Below are 22,583 nucleotides of genomic sequence, written 5' to 3' on the forward strand. Positions count from 1 at the left end.
GCTTTTTTCTTCTTGCTTATATGGTGCTGAGGAATCGAACCCAGGGCCTCGTGCATGCACTCTACCACTGAGCCACCTTCCCAGCCCCTCCAGCACAGTTTTGATCCACACAAAACAACAGAATATTTACACTGTCTCTATTAAATATTTGTGGCCATTCACTGTTGATCTCACAATTCCTGGGTCTTTGGAATCCTGCCTTTGCTGATTTGTATAGATCTGGGCTGGGTACATTCACAGCAATTAAAACTAAATAGAATTGATAGGATAAAGGCGCATTACTGCCATTTCAGAGGAAGTTATCAATTGAGTGCAAACACTGAACCTCTTTACAGTTCTGAAATGTCCAATTTTATTATGTAGAACTTTTTACTAAACCAGAGGAATATGTTTTTCTTGAGTGAAAATGAAAATGGAGTTGTAACCTATAAAGGATTCTTTTCACAAAATTCAGCATACCTTTGAGTTCTCTAGAATGCTGTACTTGAGTAGATCAACATGATGTAATTTAAAGAAAACAGTGGCCCAATTTTGTGTGAACATGATAATTGCTTGAAGTTTTACTTTCAATTTTGGCTATTTATACACACTCTGGTATTCTTATGAATAGTTTTTTTTTTTTTTTTAACTATTTGGGCACTTTAAACATTAGAAAATTCTACAGACTATTTCAACCATTTTAACAAGTGAAATTTTAAAGTATAAAGTGGTGTATAGTGTTACATATTCACTTGTTTCCAATCTGAAAAGTTTGAAGTAACTGCATCTTTTCTAACAGGGGTTATCTGTAGATAGCCCAATTGTTTATGTAAGCTGGTACAGTACTGAAAACAATCTGCATTTGAAAACTTTATCTATTAAGTTACTCCTACAGATAATCTGTACAGAAACGTAGAGCTAGCGTGAGCAATTCAGATGCACATTATCATCAGATAATGTGAAGTACTTATTTGCAATTCTATATTCATCAAATAAGGCAGAATGTCATCTAGGTTCTTATAGCTGAAAAGTTAATTTCTAAGCTTTCTAGGGAGAACAAAGGTAATAGTTCGTTGCAGTAAGGTCCTTTACCCATGGCTAGAGTTTTGATCATAAATGGTACCACCTTCATCTATACTGCCTTCATTTGAGCGATGATGAAATGAGGCCTTGGGCCATGTCCTTTCCTCCTCTTAATAAACAGGCTGGATTCTCTAGTTTTTCTGGCAGTGCTTTGGGACAAACACTAAAGTCTATGCATATTATACCCCTCCTACTTTTTGACCCTGGGGTTTCCAGGGGAGAGTTGGTCACGAGTGAAGCTGCCTTTTAGGCCATCAATGCTTTGTTTTATATTGTTTTCCTCTATTGGAAAATGATGTTTATGATTCTAACTTCTCAAATGTTCAGATGCCTTGTGTGAATAAAAGCAAAACATCTGCCCAGCATTTTAAAACCATTTAGACTCACTTTTGATTGTGATGGTAATATAATTTCAGATTGTGGCCAGCAGTCCTCTTCTTGCTGACCTATAGTGCTGAATTTGGCTGTATAACTGATAAAGTAGCTCTCAGTTCTGAGCTTTCTTTTTAAAAGGGAAATATTTGTCTTTGAGAGAATGTCTATTTTTGCATGCTGTTCTGGTTGCTACTGAGTTATTTTATACTTTTGATACTTTTTTTCTTGCCAGTGAAGACCATACCCTCCTCCATGTGGGAATTCTTTGAAGTCTATGAATTTAAGGCTCCATGAGAATATCTACAAAATAGCGAATGATCAGAACATTGCTGTATAGTTCATTCAGAAATATACATATATTTTAAAACCATGTCAATCTGTTCCTAGTCAGTTTTTAATTTCAGTAGAATTTATTGATTGAATTCATAGTATGCCCTGTTTTTATCAACAGAAGATGAAAAATTGGTTAATCTGGACGTGTTGTATATGATCTGTAGTTTGATGTTTTAAAGTTACTGTATGTGTGTTGGTTAGTGAAACCTAGCAGACAAGATGCTCAATATGTTAAGATTCAAACTGAAATGTGTGGGGGCTTTCACTTAGTAGCCCATGATTCAGTCTGTAGCTGAGTGAGTGCGTGAGCAAGCAAGTAAGAAGTAAGTGAATGAGTGAGCGAGCGAGCGAGCAAGTGAATAAGCGAGTGAGTGAGCCAGTGAGTAAGTGAATGAGTGAGCGAGCGAGTCTGCAGCTGCTGCTGCTCACCCTTTGTCCAGGGATTCCTTCTGCGTAGGTCACCCTGTGCCAGGGTACAGAGTAGTACTGGGGCTCGCTCTGCAGTGGTCCCACCCATGCAGGGGGCCTGGGGTGGCACGGGGCTCAGCGTGGCGCTCTGCATCCTGTTGGTGTCTGCAGTACTAATCCTTCTCAGCATCCTGTAGCCATAGTTTTGAGCACTAAAACCGCATTTTGTTGTGCTGCCGTCGCTTCCTTGCGCTTCTCTTTCTTGCTTGTGCAGTTCACCTTCATTCGGCTTGTTTGCAGTATTGTGTGCTCATCTTGTTTATGCAGCATTTGCCTACATTTTTGTTGATTTTTTTTTTTCCCATTCATGTCCTTTCCAAACATTTAATAGTTTTATTTTAACTGTTCTTACTTAACAGCATGAGCCCAGGCTCTATATTATTATCATGTAAGAAATTGGGGTGATGGATAATTTCTCAAATGCAGATTGTGCCATTTAAAAATCAGCTCTAAATTTACTTTACTTGGATTGTCACCAAATCAGAAAAGTCATTCACTAAGTATCTCAAAATTGATGAATGGGGCTGGAATGTGGCTTAGTGGTAGAGTGCTTGCCTCACATGCATGAAGCCCTGGGTTCAATTCCTCAGTACCATATAAATAGAAAAAGCCAGAAGTGGTGCTGTGGCTCATGTGGTAGAGTGCTAGCCTTGGGCAAAAAAGTTCAGGGACAGCACCCAGACCCTGAGTTCAAGCCCCAGGACTGGCCAAAAAAAAAACAAAAAAACAAGATTAATGATTGGTCCCAGTACCAAAATTCAAATCAAAGCTTAGAAGTTAATTTTAACACTCCTTTAGATTTTCATGGATTTGCATATATTGTATTATTTATACAATATTGCTTTTACAATATATCAATTTTTCTCTATAATTTTTTATTAATAAATGGCTGGAAAGTCTCTGACCCTGACTGCATTTCTGTTAAGTGTTTGTCTAGAATGTGGATTTGGTTTCATTTGTATTGTAACACAATTAACTGAGTGATTATCATGATAAAAATAACAGGAAAAAATTAAAACCAGTTCTGAGTACTCAGCATTACCACATTTAAAGATCTGGCTTAATACTGAAATAGAATCTCTGAATTGCTGTGAAGCATAAATTTCCATTCTGAAAAATAAAGCTATTGCAGTTTAAATTGCTTTTTAAAGGCTTTTTGTCAGACTGTTTCGTTCAAAGTTAAAATTTCCTTCTCAAACACTGGCGTTATATTTGACTTTATAACAAAATTGAGATTCCTAAATTTAGGCTCTATGCAATCGTAGTATTAACAACTCCTTGAGAACATTCGCATCTTGGAGTTGGACCAAGCCTGTCATTGTTAGTGATGATGGCCTGTGACGCGTGCAGTGAGACCGAATGCTAATCAATGCTTTGCCTTGGCTTTCTGCTCTGTGTTGTCTGGTGTTTGCGTCTTACCTCTATGTCTGTGCTATTTGTTCCCCTCCCTGTTCTCTAATCCTCCCCTTCCCCACCTGCTTCCTGTTCCTTTCATTGTCCTCACTGACCCATCAATCAACCAACAACGCCCCCCCTTCGTCGTGGTGCTCTGCCCTGCTCTGATTGGTGGCTTCGTTGCTTGGGTGGCTGTGTGTTATGATGGACCAGTTCACCCAAGTATGGCCTTCTTGCTGACAGGTATCATTTCTGTGAGAAGTGTTTCACAGAGATCCAGGGCGAGAATGTGACCCTGGGTGACGACCCTTCACAACCACAGACGTAAGTACCATCTTGTCATATTTCCCTCTTGTCCATGACTAAAGGGTAAACCAATAGAGCACTGTGACTTTCGTGTAGTGTTTTTTACATTAACTATATGCACATTTAATATAAGTGTGGGGTATGTGTATAGACATCCTCAAAGATAGAGGTGCCTTAGCCAAACAGCACTGCCACCTCTGCATTCTTCTCCATTCAAGGCAAAGGTACTATAACCTCCACTATATTCAGTGTTCTGTCTCGACATTTCCTGTCTTTTTAAAAAATTGCATTTTAACTAGTCCCTGTAGTCTCTTAGCTACTTGGTAGGCTAATATTGGGAAGATAGTGGTTTTAGACCAGCCTGGGCAAAAGGAAAAAAGTTTACAAGGCCTCATCTCAACCATCAAAAAATTGAGAAGAGTGGGCTGGGAAGGTGGCTCAGTCAGTGGTAGAGCGCTTGCCTTGCATGCATGAGGCCCTGGGTTCGATCCCTCAGCACCACATGAGCAGAAAAAAAAGCCAGAAGTGGTGCTGTGGCTCAAGTGATAAAGCACTAGCCTTGAGCAGAAGAGCTTAGGGACAGCGCCCAGGCCCAGAGTTTAGGCCCCACGACCGGACCCCAAAAAAAAAAAAATTGGGAAGAGTAACACAGGTCACTCCCATTGGAGAATTGGAAATTATAAATAGAAAAGTCTTGGTTCAGTCTGGTCTGAGCATAAATGCAACACCTTGTTCCCAAAGTGCTTTCCTTGCAAGTACAGTGTCCTGGGTTTGATCCCCAGTATGAAAAAAGAAAAGACATATATATAAATAAATAAAGTAGTGAAGGGGGTGGGATATAGCTCAGTTGTTAGGGAACCTGTCTAGCAAGCACATGGTCCAGAGTTCAAACGACCAGCGCAGCCGCACAGAAGAGGTTAGTGCGAGGGAGGGCGTGACATTGCCCCAAAAGAAATGGACTCTGCGGCTTACGTGCCTGCAACTCCTTTGTACAGCACCTTTATGTTAACATCGAAAAAAATGTTTAAAGAAAAGTAAGAAAAAGATTTCTTTCGCCTTCCATCTCAGGAAGGTGAGGCAAGAGGACGGTGAGTTTCAGGGGAGCCTGCGCTGCCGCACGCGAACCCGTCCATAGAATAAAACAGTGCTCTCTCCTGATGTCCTCCACTCATGGCAGAAAATCGAAACTTTTCCCTGCACACCCGACAACTACTCACAGAAATGGCAGTAGCTAAAAATGAGTTTTGTATTCATACCCCATCCTTTATTTTGGAGTTTTTCTCCACTGTAAACCTCCATCCCTTTAAGTGGCTAAGCTAATGTAGGTTAGTATGATTCCAGGATTCACTGTCCCTGTTTTCTGACCTAAAGTGCAAATATTTCTTCTTTACTGGTGGTTGGACTGTTGCTTACTTGAATCAAGTTAGGACAGGCATGGATTTAATTCATCCTGCACTGAGTTAACCTTTTCTCCCCAATGCTTAGCCTCTTACGGTTAGTTACCTGTGACAGTAGAATACCCAGAGAGCATGGCAAGAAATTGGAAAACCACAAATGGTTGACTCATTTATATGTTTAAAACACCCAAGAAGCCCACCGGCCCACATCTGCCTCAGCCTTCCAGTGTTTTGTGGTTCTCTCTTTTCTCCAGACTGTTTTCTCCAGTCTCCATTGCTTCTGGCCACAAGTTACTGTGCCCCAAAGGCAGGAAGACTCAGGCCCAGAGGTGTCAGCATTATGCGCACTTCTGCTATCATTGGGTTGCCATTATTCAGACCACAGACTAAAGTTCTGCTTATTCCATTTATTTTTAGTTCTCTTGTTATCTCTATTCCTTGGTTTAATAATACGATAAAAGTCAGGTACTGGTGGCTCACACCTGTAACCCTAGGTACTCAGGAGGCTGAGATTTGAGGATCATGGTTCAAAGCCAACCCAGGCTGGAAAGTCTGTGGGACTCTTACTGCCAATAAACTCAAAAAAGCCAAAAGTGGCGCTGTGGCTTAAGTGGTAGAGCGCTCACCTTGAGCAAGAGAAGCTCAGGGACAGCACCTAGGCCCAGAGTTCAAGCCCCAGGACTGGCACCCCCCGCCCCAAAGAAAAAAGTGATTAATAACTAGATTGTACGGGGAAGGAGTGGGGAGTGGTTAACCAGTAGGTTATGATTAGACAGGAGCAAAAGCTGTGGTGTGGCTGTAGTTAACATTTACATACATTCTTCAAAAGGCCAGAAAAAAATTTCCTAAAAAAAAGTTCACATTCTGAAACTTTTTAAAAAAGTTTTCACCCCAAGGAAATGGTGAATGTTTGATGAGATAAAAATACTAACCTGATTTAATATATGTGCAAAATGTACATATATTGAATATTACATGATTTCCCTGCCCCATTAATTTATATAACTTTTAATGTGTTTGTGTATCAGTTAAGATTTTTTAAATTCTGTAATTCTATAAATCAGAAGTAATTCGTATGTACACCTATCATAACAAAAAGACAGTACATAAACCTAAAAGCCCAGCCCTTTCAGCATTTGGACAGTATCCTTAAGTATATGTTGAACCTTGCTATACTGTGAAATATTGTAACTTAATTGTGGTTTTGCCAGTATCTGTCATCAGTCATTATATATAGACTTAAGTGAAAATGAACATGATTGAATCTCAACAAGTTTGCTAGCATAGACTAGTCTTAATTAAATCTGGTAAACCTGGTAGCAGTTGGATGTTTTCTAAGAAAGAATGTGGGTGATAAACTAATCGTATATATTGAGTGATAACTGGTAGTGCTTTCTGTAGAATTACACATATTCATTGTCATTTACATATATTTTAGATTGCAGCTGATCATAATTTATCTAAAGAACTAGTTATAGAATATTCCAACAAGCCATTTATACTCAACAAATAAATTTTAGCTGATTATATTTGCCTTTCTTTTTAATTATAAAAAGGACAATTTCCAAGGATCAATTTGAAAAGAAGAAAAATGACACCTTAGACCCTGAACCGTGAGTATATATATATTCTTTTAATTTTGGTTTCAGATCAGGAAAGTTACTCCTTATGCGGGGATTGTAGGCGAATTCAGTAACAGTACATTACCCTGAGGGATTTCTTTTGTGAAGTTGTCTTATAGATTTTTTTTAAATTCAAATATAGATATCTCTGTTACATATTCTCCAATTATTTTAACAATGGAAAGCTTAAATCGGTGTCTTGGTTTCATTGAACCTCTCTAGAATTTCTGTAGAGGGGCCACAGGCTTCTCTACAGCTGATGTCCTTTCCCGGGACGTGTCAGAAAGAAAACACTTCCTAAAAACACAAAATATGAGTCCGTGTCCTTGCCGCCATTTTTTGGTGATGAGAATGTTACATTTCTAAAGTTTGAGCTTCTGGAAAGACTAGGGCCTAGTGATACCCACTGTTTTCTGCTCTGAAAATAGACATCTGTCTGGGGCTGCTGCTTAGTGAGTACAGGCACCAGCTATAGTGGCTGTCTGGGAAATATGGATTGAGACATTTGAGGTACGCCCAAGGCTTAGAAGGAGGCCCTGCCCGCCCTTGACGTCCAGCTTCCTTGCTCTGCAGAGGTCAAGTGCTGTAGAAAAGACTGCATCCCCACAGGCTATATTTGGAAGCCTAGTTTTGTCTTCACTATTGCTGGAGTCCAGGTGCATGATTACGTTAAACAACTTGTGAAATGTTAGCCCTTATGGAGACGTTCCCAAGTACCCACTTGCACCTTTAATAAACCTGAGGATTGTTCTGGATTTTCCACCTCTTTTTACATTATCTTCTTCCCTTGCATGGCTTGTTAGTGTCTTACGTTCACTTTTCAGTTTCAAATATATTCACATATTGGATGCCAAGCAGCAGAATAAAGAGGTTCCTTTGGTCTGATAGGAGTGACAGATGAATCAGGGCAGACAACAGGAAGCACAGCATGAGTGTTTCTAGAGATGAGGGTCTAGAGATGAAGGTCCCTAGCATAGGCAAGTAGTATCACCACTCGGCTTCCTGGAAAAGGTGACACTCCTTTAGAAGCAGTTGCTAGGGAGAAGGACAACATTCTAGACATAAAGGAATGAAAGGACACATGATATTCAGTGTTGGGTGTCTTCTCTTCCTTCCACATGAACAAAGACAGCAGTTGGGTTAAGGAACATCGTGACTGTAGGCTTGGACAGCGTGTATAGTCCCACTAGACAGTAATTACTAGCAAGAGCTTGGGTCATATGACAGAAGACTTTGAGCCACAATATTTTCTGGTGCCCTAAGCCTCCCCAAGATGTTACAGTGGGGGTAAGTCAGTGAGCCAAACGTGTTGAAAGTTTGACTTCCTTAGTTTCTTGACATGGTGGGGTCTCTGGCAGCTCCTGGCGGCATGGAACCCAGTTGTGGGCTGTTGTGCTGTACAGAGCAGTATAGAGAATGGTTCTGTGGGAGTATATAGGCCCTTTCCTGCTGCACCACTGTATTCAAATATGCCATCCACCTTCTGTGACTTGGATCAGGCATTTGTTTCCTGTGCCTCAGGCCTGATGGGGCTGTCATTACCTGTCAGCTTTTTGTCTGTTTCCTAAAAATAATTGAGAGATAAGAGCACGTGGTTATAACACAGAAGGAATTGTTCTGTGTCTCCTGAGTCACTCTGTGTGAAATCACCTAGAGAAAGTATGGGACTTAAGAATGTGTAGTAAGGGGGCTGGGAAGGTGGCTCAGTGGTAGAGCGCTTGCCTTGCATGCATGAGGCCCTGGGTTCGATTCCTCAGCACCATATAAGAAAAAAGCCGGAAGTGGCACTGTGGCACAAGTGGTAGAGCGCTAGCCTTGAGCTGAAGAGCTGAGGGACAGCGCCCAGGCCCAGAGTTCAGGCCCCACGACCGGACCCCAAAAAAAAAAAAAGAATGTGTAGTAAGATCAGAATTCCTGGACTGTGAAATATACCTTCATTACAGTAATTTTTTATTTGCTTTTTTAGGGGCGCCAGTCCTGGTTTGAACTCATGGCCCAGGCACTGCCTTGAACAAGAAAGAGTTTTTTAGGGCCAATCTGGCTCTGAACCATGATCCTCAGATTTTAGCCTTCTGAGTAACTAGGATTACAGGCGTGTGCCACTAGCACCAGCTATCAGTAAAATTGTGTGTGTGTGTGTGTGTGTGTGTGTGTGTGTGTGTGTGTGTGTGTGTGTGTGTGTGTGTGTGTGTGTGTGTGTGTGTGTGTGTGTGTGTGTGTGTGTGTGTGTGTGTGTGTGTGTGTGTGTGTGTGTGTGTGTGTGTGTGTGTGTGTGGCTGTTGCTGTCCTGGAGCTTGAATTTAAGGCCTAGGAGCTGTCCTTTATCTTTTGTGCTCAAGGCTGATGTTCTACTACTCAAGCCACAGATCCACTTCCAGGCTTTTTTTTTTTTTTGGTCAGTCATCCTGTAATCCTAGCTACTCAGGAGGCTGAGATCTGAGGATCACGGTTCAAAGCCAGCCCAGGCAGGAAAGTCCATGAGACTCTTATCTCCAATAAACCACTAGAAAACTGGAAGTAGCGCTGTGGCTCAAGAAGTAGTGTGCTTGCCTTGAGCTAAAGAGTTGAGGGATAGTGCCCAAGCCCAGAGTTCAAACCCCACAACAGACAAAAAGAGTCTCACAGCCTCTCAGATCTTAGCTTCCAGGGTAGCTAGAATTACAGGACGAAGCCTCTGGTTCCTGGCTGTGAAAGTTTAAAAATTGCAATGATAGCAGGGTACAGGTGGCTTATGCCTGTAATCCTAGCTACTAAGGAAGCTGAGATCTGGGATCATAGTTCAAAGCCAGCCTGGGCAGCAAAGTCCATGGGACTCTTATCTCCAGAAAGCCGGAAGTGGACCTGTGGTTCAAGTGGTAGAGCACCAGCCTTGAGCAGATAGATAAGGCTTAGGGACAACACCAGCCCCAGGAGTGGCACCAAAAGTAAACTTTTGCTACTGGTTGCAAGAGAGATTGGGGGTGGGGGAGGATTAAGCAATTGTACAAATAAAGAGAAAGACTGGCGGTGCTTGGTGGTACATGCGTGTAACCTCAGCACTTGGGAAGTGTAGCGGTAGGATAACAAGTTCAGGGCCAGCCTGGGCTACATAACAAGACCCTGTCTCCAAAAAAACAGAAAGGAAAATCGATATTTCTTTCTATAGAAATTGTCTTGACCTCTTTTTGTAGAGAAATAGTAAATGTCAGAGGTAGTCAAGAGTGACCCAGAGCTGGGTGCTGGTGGCTCAAGCCTGTAACCATACCTACTCAGGAGGCTGACATTTGAGGATTGCAATTCAAAGCCATCCCAGGCAGAAAAGTCTCTGAGCCTCTTATCTCCAACTAACCCCCAAAGAAAAAGTGACCCAGAGAATATTCAAGTTCTTGCATAGACTTGCATCTGTGTGACACTGTGTAAGACGGCACTTTCTTGTCTTCCAGTTTTGTCGATTGTAAAGAGTGTGGTCGGAAGATGCATCAGATTTGTGTTTTGCACTATGACATCATTTGGCCTTCAGGGTGAGTTAACTTTCCTGGGATCCCAGGGGAAAGGAGAGCTGTTCAGCACAGAACCACAGACAAGGTGTCGATGGTGGCTGTGTCTTGTTCATTGTTGTCAGCAAGAATTCAGCAATTAGGACTGGGAAAGTGGCTTGCCTTGCATGCATGAGGCCGTGGGTTTGATTCCTCAGCACCACATAAGCAGAAAAAAAAAGCTGGAAGTGGCACTGTGGCTCTAGTGGTAGAGCGCTAGCCTTGAGCTGAAGAGCTGAGGGACAGCGCCCAGGCCCAGTGTACAGGCCCCATGACTGACCAAAAAAAAAAAGAATTCAGCAATTAAGGAAGATGGCAGTTGGTTCTAAATTTAAATCTTAAGTGTTTGCTTGCTTTAGAAATTGCAGGATCTGGGGCTGGGAAGGTGGCTCAGTGGTAGAGCGCTTGCCTAGCATGCCAGAGGCCCTGGGTTCGATTCCTCAGCACCACATAAGCAAAAAGAAAAAAGCCGGAAGTGGCGCCGTGGCTCAAGTAGTAAAGCGCTAGCCTTGAACTGAAGAGCTGAGGGACAGCGCCCAGGCCCAGAGTTCAGGCCCCATGACCGGACCCAAAAAAACAAACAAAAAAAGAAAAAAGAAAAATTGCAGGATCAAAGCTGTCTGGCTTTTCACTCTTTTTACAATAATGTAATTTATTTAATTGCCAGTGAAATATTTTAATGTGGCATTGGTGTGGCAACAGACACTGTGGAGTATATAATCTGATCATACCCATTATTTGTTTTGCAGCTTTGTGTGTGACAACTGCTTGAAGAAAACTGGCAGACCTCGAAAAGAAAACAAATTTAGTGCTAAGAGTAAGTTCATAGAAGCTTTCTGTTTCTTGGACTGTGCATCTTAAAACTTGTATAGATTTTTCTGTCTTCTTTTGGTACCTCTCAACATGTGGTTTGAGCTTAGTTATCGAAGGCTTTCACCTAGAAGTTGTTTTCTTTCGGGTTAAATCATTTGGATCCTTACATGAAAGCCAGCTTGTATGATCATTTTCCGTATTTTGAATGAAAGCTTTGAAGGTAAACTGTAAGGAAGTCAAGCCCCACACAGATGAAAGTACTGTGGCTTCAGGGCCCCAGGAGGACTGCCATGGATCTGAATTGGAAACCACTTTTATTTATTTATTTATTTATTTATTTTTTGCTAGTCCTGGGGCTTGAACTCAGGACCTAGGCACTGCCCCTGAGCTTCTTTTGCTCAAGGTTGAGCCATAGTACCACTTCCAGCTTTTTCTAAGTAGTTTATTGGAGATAAGAGCTACATGAATTTTTTTTGCCCAGGATGGTTTGGAACTGTCATCTTCAGATCTCAGCCTCCTCTTTAGCTAAGATTACAGATGTAAGCCACCACTGCCAGGCTTGGAAACCACTTCTTAAAGGGAACTTGAAGATTTTCTTCAGGGGTTTCAGCACAGAGGTGATGTGTGCCCCCATGAGACCCTGTGCACCCACATCTGTGCTTCTCGGAATGGTTACCTAGCCTGGCACATGCCGGTGTCCATCACTTTATTTTGATACGCTTACAGATAATTTTTCTATAAGTTGTTTTTATCTCCTTTATTAATGGAATATGTACTCCCCAGGAAAGCACCATGATTACAGAAAAATGAAATCTAGATTTGTTTAAAGGAACTAGGAGTCTTCTAAAATCCCAAATAAATTTACCTTTTTTTTTCCCCCCCTCCAGTCATGGGGCTTGAACTCAGGGCCTGGGCACTGTCCCTGAGCTTCTTTTGCTCAAGGCTAGCGCTCTACCACTTGAGCCACAGTGCCACTTCTGGCTTTTTCTGTTTATGTGTTGTTGAGGAATCGAACCCAGGGCTTCATGCATGCTAGGCAAGCACTCTTCCATTAAGCCACATTCCCAGCCAAATTTACTTCTTATATTCCTCATTAAGGTAGAAAAAAATTTAAAGTGAATAACGAAGAAAACTACTTTTAAAGTCTATTCAAAATTTCATTACTGTGTTTGAGGCCATTAAAAAATTCCATCTCGGGCTGGGAAGGTGGCTCAGTGGTAGAGCGCTTGCCTTGCATGCATGAGGCCCTGGGTTTGATTCCTCAGCACCACATAAGCAGTAAAAGCTGGAAGTAGTGCTGTGGTTCAAGTGGTAGTACGCTAGCCTTGAGCTGAAAAGCTAAGGGACAGCGCCCAGGCTCAGAATTCAAGCCCCATGACCAGCCAAAAAAAATTGCATCTCACTCCAAGCACTGATGCCTTACATATGTAATCTGTTACTTAGGAGGCTGAGATCCAGGAAATGGTTCCAGGATAACCTGGGCAGAAAAGTTCAAGAGATCCCTTCAAACCTGTTGCTGGTTTCAGTAGTGCTTATCTTGTCATCTCAAACCTATGTGAGAGTCTGGGATCGGGAGGATCGATGTTCTAGGCTGTCCTGGGCAGAAAAGCATGTGAGACTTCTTCCCACAGCCAGAGAATCTGTACATCATGACGTCGGTCTAAGAAATGACGGAAAGCCTAAAATAGGCAAATGCTGACTCAGATATGCACACTGAAGTGGGAAATGAGACCCTATCTCAAAAATAAACAGCAAAAACAGGATTTGAGGCATGGCTCAAATGGTAGAGCCACAGTCTAGCAAACATGAGACGCTGAGTTCAAACCCCTCTCTCTCTCTCTCATATACACATACACATCTCTTTCCCCCCCCCCCCCCCCAAAAAAAAATCCATCTAGTCTTTCCCTTGTATAGGAGTTCTCCGTACTGTGGCTAACTTTTTTTTGTGGGGGGGAGGGTAGGGGGTGTTTTGTTGTTCGTGGGGCTCAAACTCTGGGCCTGGGTTCTGACCTGGTAGTTAATTGGAGATGAGAGTCTCACGGGCTTTCCTGCCCTGGCTGGCTTTGAACTGCGATCCTCAGATCTCAGCCTCCTGAGTAGCTGGGATGACAGGCATGAGCCACCTGCACTGGGCTGTGACTAATGTGTTAACCCTCTGTTAACACTTGTCATGGTTACCTGCGGCTGTCCCTAGATAGGACAAGCCATCTGAAACTGGCTGAGACTGATCCTTAGTCTTTTCGGCCTCTCTCCAGGTGACTGGTGTGCTCATAAAGCCACAAGTAGCCGAGCTCACGCCTGTCATCCTAGCTATTCAGGAGGCTGAGATCTGAGGATAGTAGCTCAAAGCCAGCCCAGAAAAGCTGTGAGACTCTTATCTCCAATAAACTACTCAGAAAACCAGAAGTGGCTCTGCGGCTCAAGTGATAGAACACATGCCCTGAGCTGAAGAGCTGAGGGACAGCACCCAGGCCCAGAGTTCAAGCCCCATGACCAAAAAAACAAAGCAAAAGCCACAAGTAGTTTTTAAGCTGGTGCTTGATTTGTTGGCCCTGGAATGTTCTTTGCTGTTTTAGGCTAGTCAGTGCTAGGAGGTGACTCTGTTGTGAATTGCACTTAAGCTGTCTCCCAGAGGGTGTACCATGACCTGTTACTGTTAGAGCTTCTAAAGTATAGTTCTGTAATGGGAAGCCAGTGACATTTGTGGGAGACAGTTGGGAAACTGGCCTGCCCCATAGAGTCTTTTACTTACCCAAGCAGAGCTAGAACAAGTCTTTTTTTTTTTTTTTTTTTCCAGTGGTGGGGCTTGAACTCTAGGCCTGGGCGCTGCCCCTCAGCTCTTCAGCTCAAGGCTAGCGCTCTACCACTTGAGCCACAGTGCCACTTCCGGCTTTTTCTGCATATGTGGTGCTGAAGAATCAAACCCAGGGCCTCATGCATGTGAAGCAAGCATTCTACCACTGAGCCACCTTCCCAGCCCTATAGAACAAAGAAGACTTGTTCTTTCAGAGGCTGCTTCCCAGCCTGCCAGGTCCTGGGGTCAAAAGCAAAAGGCAGGGAGGAGGAGGGCACAGCCTGCTTTCCTCTGGCCTAGTCTTACAAGATTGCCAGATCTGGGAAAAAGACAGGAAAGGAACTAGAGGCATGGGTCAGGTGGTAGAGTGAGTGCCAGCCATGAGCACAAGGCCCTGAGTTCAAGCCTCAAGACCACACACACAACAAAATAAAAAATAAGAAAAAGGTAAATCTGGGCAGACATTTTGTTCTCAGAGGCAAAGTGTCCGGGATCCCATAGTCCACTTCTTTCATAAATAGTTCTTGAATAGTTCTTGAAAAAGGCACTGTGCAGAAAGATTGGGGTCCAAGTTCCCGCATCCCTTTCTAAGCCTCCTCCCTACTTCCGGACTTCCTAGGACTGCAGACCACACGATTAGGAAACCACTTGGAAGACCGAGTGAACAAGTTTTTGCGACGTCAGAATCATCCTGAAGCCGGAGAAGTTTTTGTCAGAGTAGTCGCCAGCTCAGACAAGACTGTGGAGGTCAAGCCTGGGATGAAGTCACGGTTTGTGTGCTCTCTTCTTAGAATGCAGGGGGAACAATCCCCCGTACCCATCTCTGCAGGGCTAAGTCGGCTTCATGGCATTTAGCACATGCAGCCAGCCTGAACGTATGGTTCCCAGGTCTGAGAATGAGGAAGAACTGGAGCACAGCTCTGAGTCTGCACTCTGGTCATCATCCCAAGAAGTGACGGAGCCGTAGTAATTCTATACCTTTAAACAATGACATTTCAACCCTTTCTCTGCATTTCATTTCAGGTTTGTGGATTCAGGGGAAATGTCGGAATCTTTCCCATATCGAACCAAAGCACTTTTTGCTTTTGAGGAAATTGATGGAGTGGATGTGTGCTTTTTTGGAATGCACGTGCAGGAATATGGCTCTGATTGTCCCCCACCAAATACAAGGTAGTAGTCTATCACTCTTCTGAGTGCATGTCATTCAGTTTCTTGGGAATGAACAGACCAAAGCTTAGGGATTTTAGAGGAACTGTATACTTTATTCTTCATTACTAAAGTAAGCCACAATTAACTAACCATTGACTGAATGGGAAATGAAGGGTCTTTTTTTTTTTTGGTCAGTTGTGGGGCTTGAACTCTGAGCTTGAGCCCTGTCCCTCAGCTCTTCAGCTCAAGGAGAGCACTCTACCACTTGAGCCACAGCACCACTTCTAGTTTTCTGGTGGTAAATTGGAGATAAGAGCTCACAGAAGTTCATTGCCCGGGCTGGCTTTGAACTGCGATCCTCAGATCTCAGCCTCCTGAGTTGCTAGGATTACAGGTATAAGCCCCCAGCACCCAGCTTGATAAAGGGTCTTAATGACACGTTTCTGCTCTGAGTATATGTGGCTTTAGTCTTGCTTTGTGTTATCAAAGCATATTACTATAGGGAACAGACATGGGGGTGGGACAGCTGGATGAACTTGTTCAAGTAATATTTCTACCCTGTTCAGGTTCCATCCAAAATAGAGGTGAAAGGTTCCTGGAAGTGACTTTTCTCCCATTTTCCCTGAGCCTTCCTTTGGCTATCTTAGGAGTATGTTGGGCCATTCTGTGGCCAACAAAATGATTGCTGTTAACTTGGTTGGTGGATGGGACTGTGATTGGGGTTTTATCACTTCCTGTTGGGTGGCCACTATAACCATTATCAAAACTTATTTCTGGTGGCAGTTTGGATGCTGGTATTTGGTTTCAAGTTTGAAAGATACTGTGTATTAAAAGTGATACCTCTACCCCACCTCCAGGCGTGTGTACATATCTTATCTGGACAGTATTCATTTCTTCCGGCCACGTTGCCTCCGGACAGCCGTTTACCATGAGATCCTTATTGGATACCTGGAATATGTGAAGAAATTGGGGTAAGTTATACTATCTTTTTCTCTGTGTTTATTTTATGGAATAAGGGGTGGTGTGTGTGTGTCTGTGTGTGTGTGTGTGTGTGTGTGGTAGTCTTTTCACTTAAAGGATTTTGTTGGGGGTTTGGTTTTGGTTTTAAGTTGGTTGGTTTCGGTTTCGGTTTCGGTTTTGGTTTTGGTTTTGGTTTTTGCCAGTCCTAGGGCTTGAACTCAGAGCCTGGACACTGTCCCCTAGCACTCTATCACTTGAGCCACAGTGCTACTTCCAGCTTTTTTTGTGTATGTGATACTGAGAAATCAAACCCTGGGCTTCATGCATGCTAGGCAAACACTCTACCACTAAGCCATATTCCCAGCCCTTCACTTGAAGTTTTATGTATTTTTATTTCTAACATAAAGATCAGACGTTCCCTGAGAGACCCTCTCCAAATACAGACCAACTTATGCCCAGTCCTGGGAAGATACAGTATAAGCTGCAAATGAGTTGCATTCCTTTCTCAAATATGAAAATGTGTTATATTTGATCAAAGTGTCTTGAACAGAGTGAATGAGATTTCTTGTTAACCCTCAAAAGACAGATATTCAATGGAACTGTTTTTCCAATGTACAGGAGGAAATCAGGAAGAAATTCAGCGCTTCACTTAGACAGCACTTCCTTGTGTTGCCTTGCTGAGCCAGTGGGTTAGTTCACAGGCTCTTTGATGAGGTCAGGGGTCATCTCTCATGTCAACCCCAACCTGTGTGCACTTTTATTTATTTATTTATTTATTTTTGGTCAGTTGTGGGGCTTGAACTCTGGGCTTGGCTACTGTCCTTGTGCTCTTCAGCTCAAGGCGAATGTTCTACCACTTGAGCCACAGCGCCACTTCAGTTTTCTAGTGGTTTATTGGAGATAAGAGTCTCACAGACTTTCCAGCCTGGGCTGGCTTTGAACCGTGATCCTCAGATCTCAGACTCCTGAGTAGCTAGGATTACAGGCGTGAGCCACCAGTGCCCGGCTAATTTTTACTTTTTTTTTTTTTTTTTTTTTTCAGTCATGAGGCCTGAACTCTAGGCCTGGGGCGCTGTCCCTCAGCTCTTCTGCTCAAGGCTCCCTACCACTTGAGCCACAGCACCACTTCGGCTTTTTTCTGCTTATGTGGTGCTGAGGAATCAAACCCAAGGCCTCGTGCACGCAAGGCAAGCACTCTACCACTGAGCCAACTTCCCAGTTGTGTGTGCACTTTTGAGAGCAAAATACTTCAGCTAGTTGCCAGGGTTAAAGTTGAAAGCAATAAAAATTTATATTGAGCTGGGCATCAGTGGCTCACACCTGTAATCCTACCTACTCAGGAGGCTGAGATCTGAGGATCACGGTTCAATGCCAGCCCGGGCAGGCAAGTCTGTGAGACTGTGATCTCCAATAAAACCCACCAGAAAACCGGAAGTAGTGCTGTGGCTCAAGTGGTAGAGTGCTCACCTTGAGCTAAAGAGCTGAGGGACAGCACCCAGGCCCTGAGTTCAAGCCCCAGGACCAACCCTCCCCCCCCCCCCCCCCCCACACACACACACAAATTCTACTGGTTTGAAACCCTTGTTTTCTTTTTTCCTCATATTTCTGTCCTGTGTTTGGCTTCTGTTCTTCAGCTGTAATTCCTTGAAAGTAAAGCACAATTCATTGATACTTCTGACTTGTGTGTTTGTCCTATAGGTATGTAACAGGGCACATATGGGCCTGTCCCCCAAGTGAAGGAGATGACTACATCTTCCACTGTCACCCCCCTGATCAAAAAATCCCAAAACCAAAACGACTACAGGAGTGGTACAAGAAGATGCTGGACAAAGCATTTGCAGAGCGGATCATTCATGACTACAAGGTACTCCATACCAAAGGAGCATGGCTTTTTGCAGCTAAGTAGACATCTGTGTGTTTTTCTCTTGCTGTCACATGCTTTATAATTAGATTCATCTACAGGGATTAGAAATCAAAAACCACTGGGCTGGTGGCTCATACCTGTAATCCTAGCTACTCAAAAGGCTGAGATCTGAGGACCACAGTTTGAAGCCAGCCTCAGCAGAAAAGTCTGTGAGACTCAAAAAGCTGAAAGTGGCTTAAGTTTAGGCAGAAGCCTAAACCTAGAGTGAAAATGGAAGGGTTGGGGATTTAGTACTTGTGCAGACAGTACAAGGCCCTAAGTTTGGTCTTCAGCTCTGCAGAAAAAAGAAAATGGAGAAGCATTTATGCCATCGATTGGAGCAGCACCATCAGTGCGTGCACTGGAGCTGGTGGCCCGTGGGTAGGATCTCCAGGAACCTGTGGATACTCGTCTCACCTCGGTGCTTTGCTTTCTCCCAGGACATACTCAAGCAGGCAAATGAAGACAGGCTTACAAGTGCCAAGGAACTGCCATATTTTGAAGGAGATTTCTGGCCCAATGTGTTGGAAGAGAGCATCAAGGAGCTAGAACAAGAAGAAGAAGAGAGGAAAAAAGAGGAGAGCACTGCAGCTAGCGAGACCCCTGAGGTGCAAGCTCCCCCCAAGTCTCCCTACTGCTTCTTCCTAGCGCTGTGGGGGGCAGCCCAGGCCATGCAGGGGTGGCAGACTGGGAAGAGAGTGCACGTCACTAGGTTCTTTCTCCGCATTGTCAGGTTGTCACAGCAGAAAGTGGGCCTGGGGGCTTGGTTAAGGGCATTTTCCCTGGACAGTGTGGGGGAAAGGGAAGGAAAGCCAGGGGAAGGGATCCTATCTGGGCACAGAGGTAGGCACAAGTTATTTATGCAGGAGGCCCTCTGTTGCCATGCTTTATTCTTGGCTTTTGTGGCAGCTCCTCCTCCTCTTTTTTTTTTTTTTTTTTTGTTGTTGTTGTTCGTGGGCCTGAACTCTGGGCCTGGGCGCTGTCCCTCAGCTCTTCAGCTAAAGGCTAGCACTCTACCACTTGAGCCACAGCGCCACTTCTGGTTTTTTCTGCTTATGTGGTGCTGAGGAATAGTACCCAGGGCCTCATGCATCTTTTAAAGCAAGCACTTTACCACTGAGCTACTTTCCCAGCCTCTGTTTTTTGTGCCTTATACTCAGCTTGTTCACTGATAAGTGTCCATGTATTCCAGACATGCAGACTGAACCCCTGCCGGGATTATGTTCTAGGAAGAGTAATTGGAAGGGATAGGTAGTTGCACACTGGGCTTTTCTGATGGTGGGCTAGTTCTGAGGAGCAGAGAGGTCTAGGGCACTGTCAGAGGTGCTGGTGAGAGAGACAGCACCCATCCCATCCCTACCAAAAATATAGGGGAAACCTTCCTGTTGTTATGTTGGGATTGCAAAGCATTGAGTAGGAGAGGATGGTGGTAGAGATTGGGTTGTAGCTGTAAATGCAGTGCAGGTCTACAGTGAATTTTTGAGGGTAGCAGTCCCAAAACTTGGAAGCAGTCTTTGTGGCAGCATATGAGGAAAAACCATGAACTAAAGCAGCCTCATATATGGTTGAAATCACTGTGTTGCTACTGCCACTACTGTAGTCTTGGAGAGGCTGCCAGCACTGGTGGCTCACATCTATAATCCTAGCTACTCAGAAGGCTGAGATCTGAGGATCACAGTTCAAAGCCAACCTGGGCAGGAAAGTCCATGAGACTCTTATCTCTAATAAACCACTAGAAAACCAGAAGTGGCGCTGTAGCTCAAGCGGTAGAGTGCTTGCCTTGAGCTGAAGAGCGCAGGGACAGTGCCAAGCCCAAAGTTCAAGCCCCACGACTGACCAAAAACAAGAATGGGCTGAGGACATACTACCATTGAAATGCTTGGTAATACCTCCAAAGAGATTGATGGATGAGACTTGGCTGGGCTGGAGTTGGTAGCAATGTAGTGTAGCATCAGAAGCCTCATGTCACACACACTGTGTACCTTAGGTTACACTGCTGGTGAGACAACACTTGGTCTCCATTGGAAGAAAGGGACTGGTGCCCCAGCTGGCCCTGGCTGTGCACAGGAACTTGGTTATATGTGGTTGTTCAGAAGGCAGGATACAAAGAAGTTGGCAGGGAGACTTGTTCGTGTGTGTGTGTGTGTGTGTGTGTGTGTGTGTGTGTGTGTGTGTGTGTCCAATTAGATGTGGGCAAAGATGTGCTTTCCTCAGAGACACCTAGGACTCAGGGTTAACTTTGGGACAAAAGGAATGCTCCTGTTCTATTAAAAATCAGATACTTGTTGAGAGCCTGTTGCTCACACCTATAACTCAGGAGGGCTGAGATGTGAGGATTGTGATTCAGCCAGAATACCCAGATACCCAGCCTGGGCAGCCTTAACTACCAAAAAGCCAGAATCAGAGCTGTCGCTCAACCGTTAGCCTTGAGTACAAAATCTTAGAGGGATAGCACCCAGGCCCTGAGTTCAAGCCCCAGGACCAGCACCAAAAGGAAAAAAAAAGTCATTCTCAATTTCACAGAAATGGGGAAAGCTTCTAGTAGTCTTTTTTAAGTGTGAAGATGCTGTAACTTCATGTGTGTAACTTTAACTTTGAGGGGTGGGGGGCATCACAAAGACAAATATCCATAGGTAAAATTCCAAGGGAAAAGGGCTATTGTTCCAAATGAGAAAAAAAAAAATTGAGGGTGCTGGGTATTGGTGGCTCACATTTGTAATCCTAGCTGTTCAGGAAGCTGAGATCTGAGAACCAAGGTTTGAAACCAGCCAGTGCAAAAAAAAACAAAGGCAGAGCCGAAATGGTGACCCATGTAGAAAGAGCTAGCAATGTAAAGGTGAGATCCTGAGTTCAACTTCCAGTGCTGTCCTCTTCCCCCACCCCCATTCTGTACCCAGAAAAAAAAACAACTTTTTTTAGGGCAAGGGGGTTGTTATGGGGCTTGAACTCAGGGCCTTGGTGCTGTCCCTGAGCTCTTTTGCTCAAGGCTAACACTCTACCATTTTGAGCCACAGCACCACTTCCAGTTTTCTGGTGGTTCATTGAAGAGTCTCACCGACTTTCCTGCCTGGGCTGAAATAGATCTGGTTAGCTCTTCTCCCCCAAATTCCTAACTCTTTGCAGAGATAGGAACATCAGAGCATTTGGCCTGAAATGTGAGCCCTCTTAGACTTAGCCCAGTAATTGGAGCACTAACAGACTTTCCTGCAGACTTAGCAGGAAAACAGGTTCCTGAAGGTGTCCTGCCTGGGGTAGTTCTTGAGGGGAACCTAGAGAGTCACAGCACAGCTTTTCTCTATGCACATCTTTCCTGTGCCTTCTGTTGGACACATGCGCCCATCGTGTATATTCAGGTCCCTCTTCAAGACAGAGAAAAAGCTACAGGACATAGCATGTGTAGTATCCAGTGGAACAACAGAGCAATGAAAGAATTTTGCTGCCTTCCATTTGTTAAGACACCAGCATCTTGGGTATTCTTTCCCTTGAGAGGGAAGGCAACATGACATACAAGTATAGACTCTGCTTCCGCCCTCTCACCTTTCCTTAGACGCCTTCTGAAGGTAACGTCTGGCCTGGGTGCAGGTGCAGTCTACCTGGAAGTTCCTTGACTTAGGCTGGTTCACTGGCACCTCGCAGCATGGGATCTGCACATTTGTCTGACAGTCTTGCATGTGATTGCAGGGAAGTCAGGGTGACAGCAAGAATGCCAAGAAAAAGAACAACAAGAAGACCAACAAGAATAAAAGCAGCATTAGCCGTGCAAACAAGAAGAAGCCCAGTATGCCCAATGTGTCAAATGACCTGTCCCAGAAGCTCTATGCCACCATGGAGAAGCACAAGGAGGTAACCATGCAGGCTGGGTAGGAGGTGCTGGGCTCCTTTGGGCCCAGGAGGAGGCAGAAGGCACAAAGATGGCTTTCCTTTGGCCCCTTGTGTGGGTGTGTGGTGGAGAGAGGACCACCGGGAAGCTAGAAGCCAGAACTGGCCAGTGTGGTAATACCATGTGACGTGGATACAGCCAGGGGGAGCCTGGGCCTCAGGCTGGTGTCAGGCTCAGCCACCCTCCTGTTCCACAGGCAGAAGTGGCCCTGTCCTGCACTGACCCCCTTGGAGTTAATGCACCTCCTCTCTACAGGTCTTCTTTGTGATTCACCTGCATGCTGGGCCTGTCATCAACACCCTGCCCCCCATCGTGGACCCTGACCCCCTGCTCAGCTGCGACCTAATGGATGGACGTGATGCCTTCCTCACCCTGGCCAGAGACAAACACTGGGAGTTCTCTTCCTTGCGCCGCTCCAAGTGGTCCACGTTGTGCATGCTGGTGGAGCTGCACACCCAGGGTCAGGACCGCTTCGTCTACACGTGCAACGAGTGCAAACACCACGTGGAAACACGCTGGCACTGTACCGTGTGTGAGGTAGGCCTCCCTTCTTGCCACATCTGCAACCGGTGCAGATTCCCACAGAGCATCCATGACCGTGATGCAGAATT

The 22,583-nt window shown here is 44.4% G+C and overlaps 1 protein-coding gene across 2 annotated transcripts in view; it reads left to right on the forward strand.

Moving 5' to 3' along the window:
* Positions 1-22,583, forward strand: part of LOC122123684 (CREB binding protein) — a 128,916-nt gene that overhangs the window by 100,467 nt on the left and 5,866 nt on the right. For both annotated transcript variants that reach the window (XM_042698094.1, XM_042698096.1), the window contains exons 20-30: positions 3,877-3,957; positions 6,893-6,949; positions 10,381-10,458; positions 11,223-11,290; positions 14,700-14,850; positions 15,104-15,250; positions 16,087-16,200; positions 17,888-18,053; positions 18,533-18,700; positions 21,774-21,935; positions 22,228-22,509. In XM_042698094.1, coding sequence (XP_042554028.1) covers positions 3,877-3,957; positions 6,893-6,949; positions 10,381-10,458; positions 11,223-11,290; positions 14,700-14,850; positions 15,104-15,250; positions 16,087-16,200; positions 17,888-18,053; positions 18,533-18,700; positions 21,774-21,935; positions 22,228-22,509 — 1,474 coding nt within the window. The remainder of the gene's footprint in view (positions 1-3,876; positions 3,958-6,892; positions 6,950-10,380; positions 10,459-11,222; positions 11,291-14,699; positions 14,851-15,103; positions 15,251-16,086; positions 16,201-17,887; positions 18,054-18,532; positions 18,701-21,773; positions 21,936-22,227; positions 22,510-22,583) is intronic.

This window comes from Dipodomys spectabilis, unplaced genomic scaffold, assembly GCF_019054845.1.
Source record: "Dipodomys spectabilis isolate Male_0828 unplaced genomic scaffold, ASM1905484v1 ptg000231l, whole genome shotgun sequence".
In the NCBI taxonomy this organism is placed as follows: domain Eukaryota; kingdom Metazoa; phylum Chordata; class Mammalia; order Rodentia; family Heteromyidae; genus Dipodomys; species Dipodomys spectabilis.